Source organism: Aureobasidium melanogenum, assembly GCF_000721775.1.
Source record: "Aureobasidium melanogenum CBS 110374 unplaced genomic scaffold scaffold_2, whole genome shotgun sequence".
Taxonomy (NCBI): domain Eukaryota; kingdom Fungi; phylum Ascomycota; class Dothideomycetes; order Dothideales; family Saccotheciaceae; genus Aureobasidium; species Aureobasidium melanogenum.
In genome coordinates this window covers 503,298-520,908 of record NW_024470054.1, presented here as the reverse complement: position 1 = coordinate 520,908, position 17,611 = coordinate 503,298, and the positions used below count along the sequence as shown (strand labels likewise).

At 49.3% G+C, this 17,611-nt stretch overlaps 8 protein-coding genes across 8 annotated transcripts; 4 read left to right on the top strand and 4 right to left on the bottom strand.

Moving 5' to 3' along the window:
* Positions 1-255: 255 nt before the first annotated feature.
* Positions 256-3,310, top strand: M437DRAFT_39365 (putative histidine kinase-like protein M3YPp; the record flags this gene model as incomplete). The annotated part of the gene is made up of 4 exons (XM_041019997.1): positions 256-461; positions 517-2,673; positions 2,812-2,875; positions 2,924-3,310. The coding sequence occupies 4 exons, from the start codon at positions 256-258 to the stop codon at positions 3,308-3,310; spliced, it is 2,814 nt and encodes a 937-aa protein (XP_040883405.1).
* Positions 3,311-3,977: 667 nt separating this feature from the next.
* Positions 3,978-4,607, bottom strand: M437DRAFT_80872 (uncharacterized protein; the record flags this gene model as incomplete). The annotated part of the gene is made up of 1 exon (XM_041027434.1): positions 3,978-4,607. The coding sequence occupies one exon, from the start codon at positions 4,605-4,607 to the stop codon at positions 3,978-3,980; it is 630 nt and encodes a 209-aa protein (XP_040883404.1).
* A 208-nt stretch (positions 4,608-4,815) lies between these two features.
* Positions 4,816-5,358, bottom strand: M437DRAFT_38784 (uncharacterized protein; the record flags this gene model as incomplete). Its single annotated transcript, XM_041019897.1, has 2 exons — positions 4,816-4,996; positions 5,051-5,358. The coding sequence occupies 2 exons, from the start codon at positions 5,356-5,358 to the stop codon at positions 4,816-4,818; spliced, it is 489 nt and encodes a 162-aa protein (XP_040883403.1).
* Positions 5,359-6,862: 1,504 nt separating this feature from the next.
* M437DRAFT_80870 (uncharacterized protein) lies at positions 6,863-7,701 on the top strand (the record flags this gene model as incomplete). Its single annotated transcript, XM_041027433.1, has 2 exons — positions 6,863-6,938; positions 6,992-7,701. 2 exons carry the CDS (start codon positions 6,863-6,865, stop codon positions 7,699-7,701), a joined length of 786 nt encoding a protein of 261 aa, XP_040883402.1.
* A 587-nt stretch (positions 7,702-8,288) lies between these two features.
* On the top strand, positions 8,289-9,155 carry M437DRAFT_80869 (uncharacterized protein; the record flags this gene model as incomplete). Its single annotated transcript, XM_041027432.1, has 2 exons — positions 8,289-8,409; positions 8,464-9,155. 2 exons carry the CDS (start codon positions 8,289-8,291, stop codon positions 9,153-9,155), a joined length of 813 nt encoding a protein of 270 aa, XP_040883401.1.
* Positions 9,156-10,181: 1,026 nt separating this feature from the next.
* Positions 10,182-10,914, bottom strand: M437DRAFT_71967 (uncharacterized protein; the record flags this gene model as incomplete). Its single annotated transcript, XM_041025766.1, has 2 exons — positions 10,182-10,662; positions 10,718-10,914. 2 exons carry the CDS (start codon positions 10,912-10,914, stop codon positions 10,182-10,184), a joined length of 678 nt encoding a protein of 225 aa, XP_040883400.1.
* Positions 10,915-13,024: 2,110 nt separating this feature from the next.
* On the bottom strand, positions 13,025-13,956 carry M437DRAFT_39647 (uncharacterized protein; the record flags this gene model as incomplete). Its single annotated transcript, XM_041020047.1, has 3 exons — positions 13,025-13,096; positions 13,205-13,859; positions 13,922-13,956. 3 exons carry the CDS (start codon positions 13,954-13,956, stop codon positions 13,025-13,027), a joined length of 762 nt encoding a protein of 253 aa, XP_040883399.1.
* Positions 13,957-15,775: 1,819 nt separating this feature from the next.
* M437DRAFT_38657 (uncharacterized protein) lies at positions 15,776-17,471 on the top strand (the record flags this gene model as incomplete). The annotated part of the gene is made up of 3 exons (XM_041019875.1): positions 15,776-15,923; positions 15,985-16,773; positions 16,825-17,471. 3 exons carry the CDS (start codon positions 15,776-15,778, stop codon positions 17,469-17,471), a joined length of 1,584 nt encoding a protein of 527 aa, XP_040883398.1.
* Between the last annotated feature and the right edge of the window lie 140 nt (positions 17,472-17,611).

The following is a 17,611-nucleotide window of genomic DNA, read 5'->3' as shown; positions in this document are numbered from 1 at the left end:
CAGATCGTGTCCGTGCTCTGCATAATCCATGCACAAATTCGGATGCTAGCGGTTTTATCGCTAGTTTGGGATGCACGTTGCATCCGAAGTACGAACTCTCGACCATCGCGATCTTAGCGGCAGCCACGAATCGGCGATGTCCCCGGTCACGCTCAGCAACAGATCTCGATGCCATGGAAGTGAAAATCGATAACCCATGATGTCTCTTGGGGACGCGTGAGTTGTGTCGACGACCTCCCCTTCAACAACCATGCCATGGATAGGCACGACAGCCCGCTAGGTCTTCCATCTCCAGATGGTATAGACTGGACGAAAGATATTCCTGATACTGATCACGTCCAATTGTTCCGATCAACACGATGGGAGTCCTCGCTCCTTGGTCCCTTAGAGTCTTGGGGCACCGCACTTCGTCTCTATACTTATCAAATCTTTGCCGACAAGCGTCCGAGTTGCGTGTATTGGTGCAAAAAAAGTCCAATTATAATCATCATGTGTTTGAACTAATAATTTCATTAGGGGACCGCAACAAGTCGCCATCTATAATGAAGGCTTCGCCATAGCTGCTGATGGAGCTCATCCTTTCTTGATGGGTCACACCTTTGCAGAAGCATTTCCTGAAATCTGTGACGATATCATGCCTGTCTTTGAAACCGCCAAAAAGACGAAACAAGACTGTCCAGTCATCGAGATACCTCTCATGATCAGAAGGAATGGCTTTCTGGAGGAGACTTGCTTTACTGGAAATTTCACTCCACTCAGAGGAGACGACGGTCAAGTGCAAGGGTGGTACAATTCATTGACTGAGATGACGAGACAAAAGATCACTGACCGCAGACGAAACATGCTGAATATGCTTGCGGTCCTTCCCGAAGGTTGTACTTCATTGACTATTGGTTCTCACTTCATCGACTGCTTCCGGACGAACTCGTTGGATATTCCGTTGGCTCTGGTATGGGGAATAGACAGCAATCCTTCCTCGACACAATCATCTCGCAAATTGAAGCTCCTAGCAAGTCTCGGTGTGCCAGAAGGTCATCCTTTGGTCAACAAACATGGATCTCTTGATAGCGAGGAAGGTCTCTATCCGCTTTTGAGAAAAGCAGGAACTAATCCTACAACTTCTCCCTGTGGATCAGAGTTTGATGGTGTTGGATGGGAAGGATTCGGCGAGCCATCAGGGAACATCTGTGTCATACCCTTGATGAATGCTGGACGCTCATACGGATACTTATGTATCGGGACCAATCCAAGAAGACCTATCGATGACGATCATGAACAATTCATGCGGGATCTTGCATCGCGACTGTCCTCAAGCATGGCATTTTTGGTTTCTCTGGAAGAATCGGAAAGGCGACAGCATAGCCTGGAAAACAAATTGGCTGCTAGTGAACATCACATCAGATACATGGCCGACCATCTCGACATCGGTTTAGAGCACTTAGGTCTCGATGGAAAGGTTCTATGGGCCAACGAACATTACTTCAAAATCATCGGCGAGAAACCGACGAATGAGTTTTCCAAGCTGCGTCTTCCGTTCAAAGATCATGTCCTTGAGGAGGATCAACCAAAGATGTACGCTGCCTGGAAAGCGGTGCTCGAAGGCGTAATCACCAGCACAACCGAGTTCCGAATGAAAAGATTGTGGAATCCACCATTTGGCTCGCCAGTACCTGCGACTGTACTCATATCAGCCGTACCATATATGGAAGATGGTGAGATCAAGTCTATCATGGCTTGTATGACAGAAGTTAGTCGTCTGAAATGGGCCGAGGCATGGCAGGCTCGAGCAGCCCAGGAAGCACAAGAGGCGAAACGACAGCAAAGCGAATTTACCGATGCCATCTCACATGAAGTTCGCAACCCCTTGACCGCAATGTTACAGCTTGCCAACAGCATTTCTGGATCTCTCGAGGACTACAAAGGAAAGAACACGAGCGCCGAAGAATACTTGCACATAATACAGGAGAATGTCGAAGCAGCCAAGACTATCATGTTCTGCGCCAGCCATCAGAAAAAAGTGCTTGACGATGTCTTAATTCTCTCGAAGATGGATTTCATGCTTCTGAATCTCTCACCAAGTCCGTCGCAACCACTTGATCTCATCAACAATGCTGTGAAGATGCTTCAAGCCAATATTTCAGCAGCAGATATCGAGATGAAAGTCGAGGCCCATGAATCAATTGCCGATCTTGGAGTCTCGTGGGTCATGTGCGACCCATTGAGGGTGACACAAATCTTGATCAATCTCCTATCGAATGCCATCAAATTCACGAGACTAGAGCATCATCGACAAGTGACACTTCGATATGGCGCCTCGTTCGAAGAACCAAGAAACTGTTTGAAGGAAGGACTAGCTTGGGCTTCAACGAGAAAAGAACACGAAGATGCCACCCTAGGAGAAGAATGGGGCGATGGCAAGCAGATTTATCTCTGCTTCAGCGTCACCGATACTGGACCAGGAATGACCGAGGAAGAACGTGCTCGTCTGTTCAACAGATTCCAACAAGCCAGCCCGAAGACCTCGATCAAATATGGTGGCACCGGTCTTGGTCTCTTCATATCTCACACTTTGACCGAGAAGCAGAATGGAAGCATGGGTGTTTTTTCTCAGCCAGGAAAGGGCTCCACATTCGCCTTTTACGTGAAAGTCCGTCAAGCCGACCCGCCTACGCCGTCTACTGAGCTCACCCTTCAATCAACACAAGAATTGGTGCTCCGACAGCTGGACAATACACAAGCACTCAAAGTGGTTGAAGATACAGCAGTCACGAAAACCCCTGAGGCAATCGAACAGCAGAAGGTCGGGTCGAGTCCTCAGATTCCTCAGGAACAAACAGCTTTGCCAGATGTGGCGTATCATGTTCTCCTGGTAGAGGTATGTAATCGTGTTCACCTTTACAAATTTGCATACTAACAGAATTAGGACAACCTGATCAACCAAGCAATTCTCAAGAAACAGCTCACTCGAGCTGGATGTATCGTATACGTGGCCAACCATGGTCTAGAAGCACTGGAGACCTTACGCCGCGCCGATGTATGGGAAGAAGCAGCTGGTGCTGGTCATAAGCTGGATATTGTTCTCATGGATCTGGAAATGCCAGTCATGGATGGCTTGTCTGCAAGCAGAGAGATCAGATCCTTGGAGAAGAGCGGAAAATTGACTAGGCATGTCGAGATCATTGCTATTACAGCAAATGTTCGAAAAGGCCAGGTCGATTGCGCATTGGATGCTGGTATTGATGCAATCATGGCCAAACCATTTTCGGTTTCTGATTTGCTGGAGACGATCAAAACTCGACTGGGAAGATGAAAGCCCGCTCGATCAATAGCCTGCCATCCCGTGCATGATGGGTTTTCACCATCGGTCAGCTGCAGCACGGCTTCAGAAGCGAAGCCTAAGACTTTCGACAAGCGCTCTCATCGCATCGTAACACGATTTCGACACAGCTGCTGCCACCCCTCTACCCCATCAACGCTTACACATAACGACATGAAAGTCATGATTTGTAATACTCGGCCACTTCTCGCAGGCAAAAGACTCACTGAGACCCGACCACCTTTGGCATGGACGGGTACACCATCCCTGCGTGACCCACAAGCGTATAAAAAATACTCAGAATGTATGCGAGGATTCTCCCAGATGTTTTTCTTGAGCCAGACAAAGACAATATTTGGGACGTCAATCGTCCAGAAACAGAAAGAAGGTCATCAGATTGACGGTTTCTGATGTACGGGATCTTGTGCTCAGGCAGAATATCAGTCAGGCGTGGCAACGTCAGTATAACAATATATTGGGAATAGGCCATGCGATACTGAGTTCACAGGATAAGGAACAAGGAATTGGCATAGTGATCGATGTGCTGGGACTGTAGACTGTCAAACAATTTATGATTTAATGCCAATTCAATACAGAAGCTCTGAGCTCTCAAGAAATCAACATCGTTAAAACTCGATATTTGCGACCATACTCGTAGTTTTTAGAGCTCGACATCCTCGGCCGCATCGGCTTCTCTATCATCATCATCTTCATACTCGATGTAATGGTAGAACAAGCCAACCTCATACCCCAACCATTTATCCCTCAACCAAAGCATATGTTTATGAATCCTATCCGCATGTGCCTCATCCTCAACCCCCACATACATACCCACCTTTCCATCTTTGCCATACTCCAAAGTCAACCAAGCTTTGTGGCGATGAAACTCTGCATGTGGCTCTGTACGTCTCATCTCTTCAAAACGGTCACAGATGTGTTTGTGATGTGGGTGAATTGGTGGTGTGTAGTAATGGACTTGAGGTTCTGACTCTGCATACTTGAAGTCTGGAGTTGGGAGGATTTCTCCTGTTGGGTCTGTGGGTGGATCCGGGAGGTTGTGGAGGAAGTGGATGATGCGAGAGTGAGTGTATAAGGCGGCTTGGTCTTCGTCCATGGGTTTGAGGGTGCTCAAGGCTTCGGGAGTCAAGGTTCTGGGCTCTGTTGTTGTCTTTTGTGAACGTGATGCCTGTGATGTAGGTGGATGAATGGGTTTGCTGTGGTAGGCGTTGGTGTTCGTAAGGAAACTGTCTCTCAGCGACTGTGTGGTCGATGTATTGTGCTGGGTCGCCATGATTTTCGAACTTGTGGATGTGCGATGTTCCATGGGACAAGAAGTTTGCATCTGCAACACTGGACTTATATACTCAATATCTAGTCATCGCAGTCATTAGTAAGAGCTGCTGCCTAGAGTCTTGAAAGACGGTATGGAGAAAGGTGCGTTAGATATTGTGATGGATTGAGGTAGTTGGCGATGGTCGTGACTCAGGCAGCCACGACAATTATTCATCCATGAATTCTCCCGTACGAAGATGTTTGTACGATTTCACACAATCGGGGCTTTTGAACCAAGTATGCTTATGCGCAGCGAAACCTTCCATCTCGGGTGTTGGAATTACTGGCATCATGCCCATCGACACGGTAACTTGACCAGGCATCGAATCGACTTTCGAGAAGATGGGGCTTGCGGCAGTCAGCATCATGAATCGTTCGTCTTCTGCGAACACGATGACTTACTTCCCATCTACAGCGCAGAACCATCGGTATATTGGGTTGCCGCTGCTGGTAGCTCTATCCTCATACAGCATTAAGGTACCATCTCTATCTTCGACATCGACTTTTTCTTCTTCGATAGTCAGATTCGTGGCTGCGATAGAGCCGGAAGCCTTTCGACAGTTTTCGCAGTGGCAGAGGTGGCCGCGTGGTTTTGTGAAGAGGTTGTCGTTGATTGTTACTGTGATGCTACCGCATAGGCAGCTGCCTGTTATGGAATCCTTGAAGGAGGATAGGTCATGTTGTTTTGGGTCGCCTGTAAGATGTGACATCATTTGACGATTCTACAAGCTGAAAGCGCTTATGAGAGCTGCGAGCGTAGTTGACGAAGGGCATTCGATGATGTTGTTCATTGGGTCTTCAGGACCACGCGGCGATTGATGCGATCCTTCGAGATAGGCTTAGTAAGCGTCGCAGTCTTGGACAGAAGTTGGTGTGACACTGTGACATGGTATAGCAGAGATAGCAATGTCGCCAATCGTACATTTACAGCTTATTCTGAATTCCAAAATCAGTCTTCACAGTACAGGAGAAGGGCAAGAAGCAAGCTCGAACGAAGATCAATTATTCTTAATGCCTAATAATGCTCATAGACACAAGACCAATTCTGTACTTCTCCAGCGTATCGTTATTACAAGTACGCGCCAACTCTTGCTCGCTCAGTCCTGTCTGTGGTACTGTGCAGAGGGTAGAGAAGTCGATGCGTTGTCATCGCTCTCACCACGAACTCCAGACAGGCTGTTGAAGCTTGTGAATGCTCCTCCTATGACAAGTCTTTGAATGTGGCCATCATCGACAGTCATGGTGGTCTCGCTGTTGCGAGTTGCTAGTGCAGTCGATGATTCGACCGAGTCGAGGTGTCAGATGGACGTATTTTGCTGTTTCAAATCACGAGAACTAAGCTCTAATCATGTATCGCAAGACCAGTGAACGAGGGCTGGTGCCGAGTCGCAATACAAGCTAAGCTGTCAGTCTTGTGCCTATTCACTTTGATCTGTGTGAAAGGATAAACATACGAAAGCAATCGTTCATTCTCATTAGCTCCAACACTTTTCCGCTCTCACTACTCTGCAGCTGCGTCTTTCCTCGCGCCTTCATTCCACGCTTCCATCTCGCTTCGCACGCTGTTTGTATTCGTGAAGCTTCTGGTAACCAGTCAAGCAGTGATCGCGTTCCGGATCACTGGCCTGCCAAAAGAGAAACTTTCACCAATGCCATGCGATTCTTCACGGAACAAGATGGATCTAAAGGTATCAGTGTTGCAGACATGTCTCTATTCATGGAGAAGGTTGACTGGTCCCAAGTCCATGCGTTCCCACCATAGTGGACAAGGTATCAGGATTGAGCCTTCACCATGAACCACAGCACAGGTCATGTAACACACGGGATCTCGCTAGGTTCTAGGACTTTTTCAGACAAGAATGATGGTCGGACGGGATTATAGGACGACTGAGTATAGATCACAAATCGACGAAGCAGGCTACTGCATCTAGCCGCGCAGGGAACCAATAACACGAGGCAGAATGTATCACAAAGTTTCATTTCACGTCTTGAACTCCACCAAGTGGTTACCAAAACAGATCAGGCAGCAAAATTCATATCTCGATGTTTCGCATTATGTACCCACCTGCAGCAGTAGGCTTCTTTGTTGGTAGGCTGAAGCTGCGTGAAGCTTCCGTTTGTCCTCTTCGTTGCGACCCATTTCCTACTTGTACTCTCTTCTCTTCCCAATTATCCCTCTTCATCTCCAGATATCATCAACGACGACTCATTGATATGGATCCCCAAAGCAACAACCCTTCCACCGAAGACGCTTCTGCCAAGATGCAGGATATTGACAACAAGAAGCAAGGTGTGACCAATCAGCATCCTACGATGCTCTCTCTGGTACTGACGATAGGATAGATTCTACCAATGCTTCTGGTCCCACTGATCCTGCCGACCCTACGTTCTTCAGTCTCTCTCTCGACGAGCGTCACAACATCTATCATCAGCTGCTCGACCCCAAGGGCAAGAAGACTCTCGTCGTTGAGCCTCCAAACTCGATCAACACCATCAACAAACTTCTCAAAATCTCGCCACAAGTCCGCACCGAGGTTGTGGCTCTGATTGCTACAGAGACCACGGCTCTTGTCCAGGCTGGTCTTTACTACAACCTGAAGCTTGAACCTCACACCGTTGCCATCCCCGACAAGCCCAAGAAGAAGAGCAAGAAGTCAAAGAAGTCAAAGAAGCAAAACACAACCACGGCCCAGTTTCCCGATGACCTCAAGGTCTGGAAGATGGTCATCGTCGTCTTCACCGCAGAGAAGTCCATCAGAGTCAAGGCTCAGATGGATTTCATGGAGAAGTCTGTTGTGGTCGACCTTCCTGGCTTCCCTGCAGAGATCTTCTCTTCCAACTATTGCGACTATGTGTTTGGAGACTTTGAAGACGCATTCACCAAGGCTATGAAGACGTTCACTGGCAAGGATGGTTTTGACGGCTTCTTGCTCAAGGATGTTACTGAGTTGCTGCACAAGGTTGAGATACCTTGTCCCAAGCACTTCTGGGATGAGGAGGAACTGTTCGGTATGGAGTATTCGGATGAGTGGGACGAGGACGATGAGTGGTGAACACTTGAGTGATGAAGAGAATGAGGGCTATGATGACATTGGTGAGGAGGTTGAGGAGGATTGCAGCAACAAGGATTACTATTCTGACGAAGATGAAGATTTCGGGCTGGTGTGGCTGAGGATAAAGGCAAGGTAGACTATGGAGAGGCCAAGGCTGAGAGTATCAATGCTGATGAGAAGACCATGAGTGAAACTACCGATGCTGCCTAGACTATTGGAAGTCGCGAAGGCTTCACATCTGGAAATTTTGGAGAGAGGAAGTCGCAAATAACATTCAGTTACATCAATCAGATATCTTGTGACACGCGTTGTCGTATTCGAACACGTGAATAGCTCTTTCCTTTTCAATTCCCACCCCTCGATACTCTGCATCACATGGTTTCAGTTTCTCCTCTGTTTTCAACAATGCCTGATCTCGCTTCATCGTCTTCAACAGTTCTTTCCTCTTCACGCTCGGAAGCTCCATAACTCACTGCACACATCTCGCATCAGACATTTCCATCCTCGCTTCCCCCAGCGCACAATCAGCTTCATCTTCGCTCTCAATTTTACAGAATCCGGCCCATCATTTCAAACTCATCACAACCATGGACCGTCAACTCAAGGACTCGTCGCTGGATTCTACCCGCATCACCGATCCAGATCTCCAGTACATCGACTCATTGACAGAGACTGCTTCCACCAGTATGCCAGCAGCACACCATCAAGGTTGGAGCATTCGACTTCTCTCTGTGGCGATTTTTGGTACTGATCATTTCCTAGATTCTCCTTTCTTCCGCTTGCCGCTCGAACTCCGCTACATGGTATACAACTATGCCTTCGACTGTAGACATCTCGGATTTACCTTCCAACAAGCGCGCGAGAGCATTGATCCCCTGATCTGTCTCTATCACGTCTCTCCACAAGTCCGTGTCGAAGTCCAGGCTTTCGTCGCCAACACCAAACTCTGTTTTCTGGCCTCCATAATGCCGGATGGAGCAAAAGCACGGCCTTATCTTGTATACACCATGTCTCACCGAATTAAAGAGCTCGGCACAAAGATTGAGGTACCCGCATCTTGGCTGTGGTTTGATGACTTTGCACCACACGAATTCAAATTCTGGAACATCATTCTGTCCTTTTCAAGTGCTTGTAAACCTTCGAATCCCGTCATCGCCGATATAAACCTAAGAAAAGGAACGGTACGCCTTCTGAGGTTGGAGAAAGCGGAAACGCGTGGTGATTGCCTCGAGCACATATTCGAACCATTTCAAGATCCTTCTGGCCTGGCTGTTGAAGCTCTTGAGCAGCCCTTACTTGCCGCTGTCCAAGCAGCTAGAAAGAGCGCAGACTTGGAAGGCTTCACATTCCGAGAAATACGTCGGCTAGTCGAGCAAGCAGTCTTGCCTGGTCGAGAACACTTTGAGAGCTTGGAAAAGTTCTTGACAGCTCCACTTCTCCCTAAAAACCAGTAGAGGACTGAAGATAGGCCAGGGCTTGAGCATCCGACGATCCCATTCTCACTTCAACTCTAAAACTTTGCATTGAAGGCGGTCAATCAGCCAAGCCAAGAAGAATCAAGAGCATCATTTACAAGTGTAGGCTCTGTAGTAAGTAGCTTAGTTCGGATAGTTTCATGATGGCTACACAAATTCAACACTGAGAATCCTCTTCCCGTACTCTCTCCTGCGAGGTTGCGTTGCGATCATCAAGCTCTTGCATAACTTCCCAATGTCCGGCCAGATCGATTTCTTCCTCGCCGAATAAGGATAGAGTCGTCAATACTCTCAGTCTAGACTCTTCGGCATCATGATCAAGCATTCGTACCTGACCATCTAGGTAAGAACGTTACTGTAGATCTCCGTATGCGGCATTCGTTGACATGATCGACAGGAACTCCCGTTGACTCGCCACCAATATACTTCGCTTGCGTATCCCCGGCACTTTTTCTGAGACAAAGAACGAGCCAGCCAATTCAGACCGCATCTACTCGTCCATCATAGGTAGTCACAGAGAAAGGAAGGCAAGAAAGCAAAGGCGGGAGTTGATGCAGGCGGTATGAAGATCTTGGTATTGTCATCTGGTTCTTTTGCAGCAAGCCAGATTTTCTATCTAATTACATAAATTTACCACCTTTTTCGAGGACCAGCAAGTACAGAAGGACATCTCAAAACCAGTTGAGACAGTTCCTTCCAACCTGCTTTCCTCTATCCCCAAGTAGCACTGCAAGCAGCAACTACAAGTGTGATTAAATCCTCCGCCGATAAATAAAGTTCCTCCTCGAAGAGAAAAGAAGAAACAAGAAAAGAAGAAGTTTGTTCCCCATCCAAAAAGGGCATCCAAGGCATCTATCCCCGGTAAGAAGTTTTGTTTTGTCGTTGTTTTGTTGTCACACAAAGAAGAATCAAGTCTCGCTTTCCCTCAACCTGTTCCTTCGAAGCATCAAGAACAGGCTATAGTGAGGAGAGCAAGAAAAGAAGAAAGAGATAAGAAGCAACTTCTTAGAAAGAAGGAGTGGCTTCGGCAGGAACCTCAACAGTAACGGTTCTGCGGACCTTTCTGCGCTTCTTGCAGGCAGAAGCAGAAGTGGCTGCAGCCTTGGTGGTAGTGGCAGCCTTAGCGGTGGTGGATGTGACTGAGCCTGGGTTGAGCAGGCACTTGCACGACTTGGTGATTTGGTCGGCGCTGACTCCGGGGATGGCTGAGCGTGTGCGGTAACTGTGAGGGCTAATCAGTATATAAGAATTTGATGAGGAGAGGGAGAGAGGAACGTACATCAAGCCCCACCATGTGCAGTAGGATTTGAAGTTTCTGGGTGCCTCGTTCTTGATCAGGTTGATGTCTGAAGCGGCGCAAGTGTTTGATCCGGTCGAGGGAACGGAGGTAGGGTTTGCCACTTTGTTCCACTGGGCGAGGATACACGAGCATGCGCTGGTCAACTTGGCGGCAGTCAATGTAGGGAGAGGCGATGAATCGCGAGGTCTATTGTATCATGTTAGTGACTGGAAAAGGGCGAAGGAAGGTTGGAGAGACATACTGGGCATTGTACATCTGACAGAAGACGTTGAAGTGGTTGATGCGATCCTTGACTGCTTGCATGTCGGAGCTCGAGCATGTGGCACGAGTCTCGATGTTGGCAAGAGTGTTGGCATCTTGAGCGGCGGCAACATCAATGACTGAGCCGTACACCGACGAGGCGGCCAGAGTGATGAAGGTGAGTACTGAGAACTTCATCTTGTGTTGTGTTGTTGTTGTCTCTTGATGTCCTGATCAAGATCTGATTATTTCTTTTCCTTCCTGAGGGCTTTGTGTTGGTTGTGTGAGAGCTTAGATGTTTTTGGATGTGGATGAGGAAGCAGAAAATAGTAGAGAGGAGTTGGCGGCCTTTGTTATATAGCAGCCTCTCTCAATACGGCCAAGGGAATAAGAGAGGGCTTGGGTCGTTGTAGCCGTTGAGACCGTTCGGCGCATGTGGCCCTGCAGTCGTGTCCCTCAGCCATCTACTTTTGCCTGCTTATATTGAACGTCTGTTGATACGAGATAGAAGCAGAAGAGAGATTTAGCCGATGATTCCTGCTGGGAACCTTTGGCTGACGGTGTTTGCCTTCCTATATCCATTTTACAGCAATGCATACACCTACCTGCGAACTCGTACCCTAAAAGAACCTCGTAAACCAAGATTAAAGGACATGGGTTACCACGACGGTTATACAAAAAAGCCGTTGTATGTTAACGGCACCATCTTATGAGTATTGCCAAGACCCAGCGAAACCACGCAGCGCCAGCCCGCACCGTTACATCAACCACCGAGACAACAATATGCAAATCGTCAGAAAGAGGTGGAAAATATCATCAGCGACGTTTCTTTGCAGTGGCGGGTGTCTTGGCCTTAGAATAATTCTTGAATCATGATGCCGGTTTTGCCAGGTTGGTTGTTGCAAGGAGAGATTGTTGATTACGATAGGCGTGCAAGGCAGAAAACCGTTCGTACGGCAGTCGCAAGGACGGGGGTAAGGACTTCGTGTTACTCATCTCCTTTTTCGAACTCAAAGCCAAGACGACGTTCTTAAGTCATGTTTTCTAGGATGTTGGGCAGAAATCTTGGGTAGCAACCAGTGTGTTGATGGCGATGGGTCGATCTTATAAAGACGAACGACTGCGACTTTGCGTGAGTGGAGCTGCAAATTTAGCGAGCGCTCTATTGTGGGTCTTGTGCGATCACACAATATTCTATCCCTGTTTCGACAAACACCTTCTGGCACGAAGTCGACATGGACGACATCAGTGTTGAAGCCAGGTGCGTGAGGACCTGATGTCGCAAACCCCACGAGAGAAAAGGGTGGCTGGGAAACGGGTTTCGGATGGCTGGTAGGATGGCTTCAGACTCTCTTTGTTGCCATCTGACGTTTGCGATGCATGAGCTTCTTGTTGCCAACAATGCATATCATGCTTGACAGGGTCGTCCCCTCTGCCATTGTCGAAATGACCATGAGCGAGATAGGTCCACCACACATGTGGTTCAATGCTTCAATACATTTCAGGTGTGTTCTTAAACATGAGCAGCATATATGCTGAGACTCACAGCTGTCTTCGCGCGATATTGAGGGTACTACAGTCAATTTTGTGATTTGGCATCGGACTTTTGGAAATCCTGGTCCACAACCAAAAGCTTGGATGAGCTCGACAGGGACAAACACAGAGGTAGTATCTATGCATGATAGGAGAATCACAGATCTCTCCGACGGTAAGAAATTGCTACTTGAGAGACAGATAATTTGAGAGGAGTAGCCGCACATATTTGTGACCATACCCATGTCGATAGAATAAGACTCGACAAAGCCACAGTTGAGGCTCAAGTCCATGGGCGCCACTAGGTCAATGCGCTATCCCGACGACATGACTTGGACGACATGCATTGATTGCTACAGAGCTTGAACCACATCTCGACAATAACACAAGTACTACTGACTTTTTGGGACGAGCAATGAGGACTTGTTTGTCAATGACGACGGCAAGAATCCACCACGATAACGGATGCACATGAATCGTCCGAATACACTCGCCGAATGGATGCTGCGACAAGATGCAAAAGGATACGTTTATCAAAGCAAGGACAGTGAGAAGAATGAGTACGTGGAAGACACATCACACTGGAAAGTAAATCGGCAAGTGTTGATGAAAATAGGAAACTAGGATTATTTTCGAGGAGTTATGTATATTACAGGACTGCTGTGGACCCCTAGCGCTGAAAGCAACATCATAATCGTGAAAGAGGTCGTGAAAAGACGATCATCTCAAAGTCAAAGAAGTAGTGGTATCAATGAGAACAGGAAGGGCGAGACATTTAGTCCATCATGCCGGCCTTGCCGTCACGGTCGGCATCCTTCTTGGGGTTGAGCTTGTCCATGAGAGAGGGCTTGCCAGTCTTGGGGTCAACCTCAGACTCGCGGCCGTAGCCAGTGCCGGTGGTGCCAGTAGTAGAGTGGTGGTGACCAGCCTTAAGGTCAGCCTCACCCTCGCGGACACGCTCACCAAGGGTCTCGCGGCCGGTGGTGCTGGAGCCGGTGAGACCAGTGCCAGTGGTGGAAGTGTGGGCGCCGCCAACAGTGCGGGGCTCACCCTCGAAGCCATCGTAACGCTCCTCGCGGCCAGTCAGGACACCACCCTGCTTCTTAAAGTCGGCCATGGAGACGGCAGGAAGAGCAGATGCGGTGTGGTGCTGAGCGGCGTTGTGGTGAACCTCGTGGATGGGGACGGTGGTGTGGACAACGTGAGGCTCGATGGTCTCCTTGTTGACGACGGGCTGGATGGTCTCGTGGACGTGGTGGTGGATGTGCTCACCGCCGATGGTGGGTGCAATCGACTTAGAGTGCACAGCCTCGAGCTCGGTGCGCTCATCTCTGAACTGGGCAGCCTCAGCGGCGAGACGCTCCTTAACCTGAGCGTCGTTGCCGTGCTCGAACGAGCGGTGCTCAACGGCGGCAAGGTTGTGGTGGTGCTGCTCGGGGAGAACCTCACGGTCCTTGATGGGCTGGATGGAAGTGTGGTAGTGGTCCTGGTGAACCTCCTTGTCAATGGCAGTCTGGATCTGCTCGTGCTGCTGGAGCTGGTGGCTCTCGTGGGTGACAGCGGGAGCGACCTTCTCGTGGACAGTGGTGTCGTGGTGTCCAGACTTGGACCTGAGGTAAATGTGTGAGTAAACAGTGATGATGGATCTGAATGCAGTGAGTGATGCACTTACATGAATTCCTTAACGGCGGCCTTTGCGGAGTCCATTGTGATGTTTGATGTGATTGGTTTAATGGGAAAGTGGTTGTAAGATGAAGATGGGATTGTTGTTTGGATGGAAGATGTGTTGATGAGGAGAAGAAAGACGGGGAGGAGACGTCGAAGGGGTCTCTTTTTGTAAGGTCGAGGAGGAAGGAGCTCACGGTTGTGTTGACATCATCCGTGTCATTTTACAAGGCAGGAATAACCAGATCTGACGATTGGCCTGTCTGGCGCCTGCCCTGCTCCAGCCTGCTTGCTACTCGTTCCCACAACGGTGGCTAAACCGACAGTGAGCCACACATGTGATCATGCTGGCGTAAACCTCGTTCGCTAGTTGGCCGAGAAGCCACAGTGTGGAGTGGGCTGCTCATGATGAGAGCCGTTAGTGATCTCATAGCTGTCGTGTCTTGACTCTCGGACCCGTTCTTGCACCGACCTCCAGCAATCTTTGTGCAAAACATCGCCAAAACCTACGTACCAGCGCTCACGACCCGGGGCTGCCGAACCGTCAGATTCGATTTGGTTCACCTTGTGGCGGTGCTCCAAGCTCTCGACCCCGCTATATCCCGCGGATAGCCAGGGAAGTTGATGGACATGCACCTTTAGCATAAGGCTGGCTGCATACCAAATGACGCTGCAGCATCGACGTTGTGGCTAGTACACGCTTGTGGTACATTTTCCAATTTCTGCATTATTACCCTAGACTTGCACGCCCAGAAGGTCGCAGAGCCTCAACATCGGCCTGTCGGATGCTCAGAGAGAACGTATAGTGGGTTGGAACAGCAAAAACATATGCGTGTACATTTTTTCCCGAGGGCCCACGAGCTCCAGCGCTTGGGGCTTGATCGACGCGCCCATTCATGCAATGATCGACCATGGAAGCCAATAGTTTAATTGCGACGTCTTCTGTCTAGAACACGCCCATTCACGTTAAGACCATTTTCCTGATTGCACCTGCTCGCTTTGGCAATCACGACCTCCCTGTATCGATCATTTCAGCACGCTCGCTTCGAAACACAGCCTCATTGGCTGCATGCGTAGCCAGATCCATCCTGAACCAGACGCGAAGCTCGGATCGTGATGGCGTATCTGCATCGAAGCTTTGACGGCCCGTGATTTAAGAACCGCTGGAAAGCGCATCAAGCGCGCACATCATCATCGATCATGGAAGCAAGAGATGGCGGAAGAGGTGGCCAAGAGCACAGAGCTCATGTTTTCCAGGATGCCCCGCAATTCACACCGTTTTCACTAGGTCACATAGCATCATCGAGACAGCTCCAAAATTTTGGAGCTTCCAGCAGAGTTCAACAGCTTTTCTGCATGAACAGGAAAACATTGGGACGTTACAAGCACGCGTATCCATGGGTGATGGGTGTACGAGATTTGGGATGCAGGGATTGAGCCCTGTAGTAGGGCAAAAAAAAAGGCAGCCGTATGACAGGAACCAGAGCTGCAGCAAGCATCTAGATTGTTGCCAGGGGCCGGTGGAGAGCTCGAGATGGCTCCGAACAACACGACTTGTGTCATCAAAACGTAGTTACATGGACTGCAGGCTGGCGCAAGAAACATAGCATCGCCAGCCGACGCCACGAGCACCGAGGGCAGCGACGGATGAGTTAGCGTGTGGCGTGAGATTTCCTATTATTGAGAAAGGCATAATATGACGTTGAGCGAAACACCCGAATCGGCGGTCGTGACATCGTATCCGCCAGCATCCTACAGCGCAGCACGCACCCTACGCAGCCATATTGATCCCATCTTTCCCTTGACCCTCTAGTTGGCCAGTTGCTCCCCCGCACGCATCGCGACAACCGCCTGTCAAAACATGCCGCTTCGTGAAAAGATCAAGAGCTTGTTGCACAGGCACGATGACGAATCAACACCTCCAAGCAGTCCCAATCGCCAATCTCGCTATGAGAACACTTCGCAAGGTGTGAGCCCCCAGCAGGGTGGGAGAGCAAGTACAAGCGTGGGTACGGAATTTCAGCAATTTGTGATGGAAAGTGAACAAAGGCGGCTAACTTTTGGTGACAGATTCGCCTTCGCAAGCGTCTCCTGCAAGATCCCGATCCAAGCTTCGAAGGTCGCTTGATCGCAAATCTGCCCCTGCTGCAGACGACTCAATTGGTAGACGAAGTCTCGACAGAAAGAGTCTTGACAGTAAGCGCAAGAGTCTTGATCAGCGTCAGATTGATGCTGGCGAGGCCCCAAGCGTACCTGCAGTTCCCAGCACTTACAAGGATGAGGCAATCGCCCGCCCTAGAGTCTCGCAGGATGCCGAAACAATGGCAGCCAAGGAGAAAGCTCGCAGAAGTTCCAATGTGATCAATCTCAATCACAACAACACTGCTTCTCAACCACTTTCAAGCAAATCTGATAGGTACTCAGAAGACGTTGCTGATTGGAACATCATGAATGCTGAGAAGCCAAGTCCTACCCACGCGCCAGCTCCGCTCAATGTCAACAAATCGGTTGCCGACAAATCGCGACAGTCTTCAACATCATCTTACTCTACAGCTCCAATGGCTGGAATTGGCCAGACTGGAGTTTCGCGCAAGGCCGTTGGCTCTGAGACTGTGCAGGACGTCAACGGCAGAAGGGGCAGTGTCGCGAGCACCAAGCAGAGATCGAGACTTAGCATGGACAAGCCTCTGCCAGTGCCACCAAAGCAAACAGCTTTGAGCGATGATCCAGCTTTCGGACAGTTCCTTCCCAAGGATCACAACTACATTGTCAAGGACGCTCCGGCTGCTCCTCTACTTGAAGGCGTCGTAGACCTCAGAAACACAGTGGACACTGATGTGACCGAGACTTGGGCTCCAGGTAAGTTTTGGACTAACATGTAGAGGAATGACACCCATTGACTCTTCTCAGCTGTCACACACGAAACTGTCAGACCTCAGGTCCACCACATTCGCGAAGAAGTTATCACCCGTGAAATCCACAACCACGACGTCTACCACCGCATCCTGCCTATCATTGATATTGAAGTCCTTCCAGCGAGGCACTTCGTACCTACCGGAAATGGCGACGAGCTGATGGAAATTTCTGAAGATGAGATTCCTGGTAGATCCGGCTACAATCAGCAGTGGTTCATCGGCGAGATGCTGTCCAAGCTTCCCAAAGATTCGAACTTCTTTAGAGAGCCACTTCGTTTCACAGCCAGAGAGTTCCCTGGAACTGAAGGCGACTACAAGGAGTACGTGCGCAACGGCATTCCTACAACAGAGACGACTTGGGTCCACCCTCCTGTACTCGATGACATGATGTATTTGGCTGGTCAAACTCAGCCGTTCCACTTTGGCTGCGAGAACCCCGCAGACAATGGGCTCCGCATGCGCGCGCCCAACGGTCCGGTGGTTGGATCATCGCGCTACCACAAAGTACAAATGGAGCGCAGAGTAGGAGCAGTTGAGCCACCGACAGAGTCGTTGAAGAATTTGTCAGTGGGCGATCATGCTCAGGGCACTTCTTCTAGCGGCGCGACGGGCTCAGAGGCTCTGACACCGCATGCAAAGTGAACGCAGTCGTGTGGGCATTCTGGAGTTATGAGACCATGAGGCATGGATGGACATTTGATTATCGCGGTAGCGAAGAGCAAGGCGTTTGCAGGAGCAGAGAAAAGAAAAAGGGCGATACTTTTTAATGTGTATACAACCAA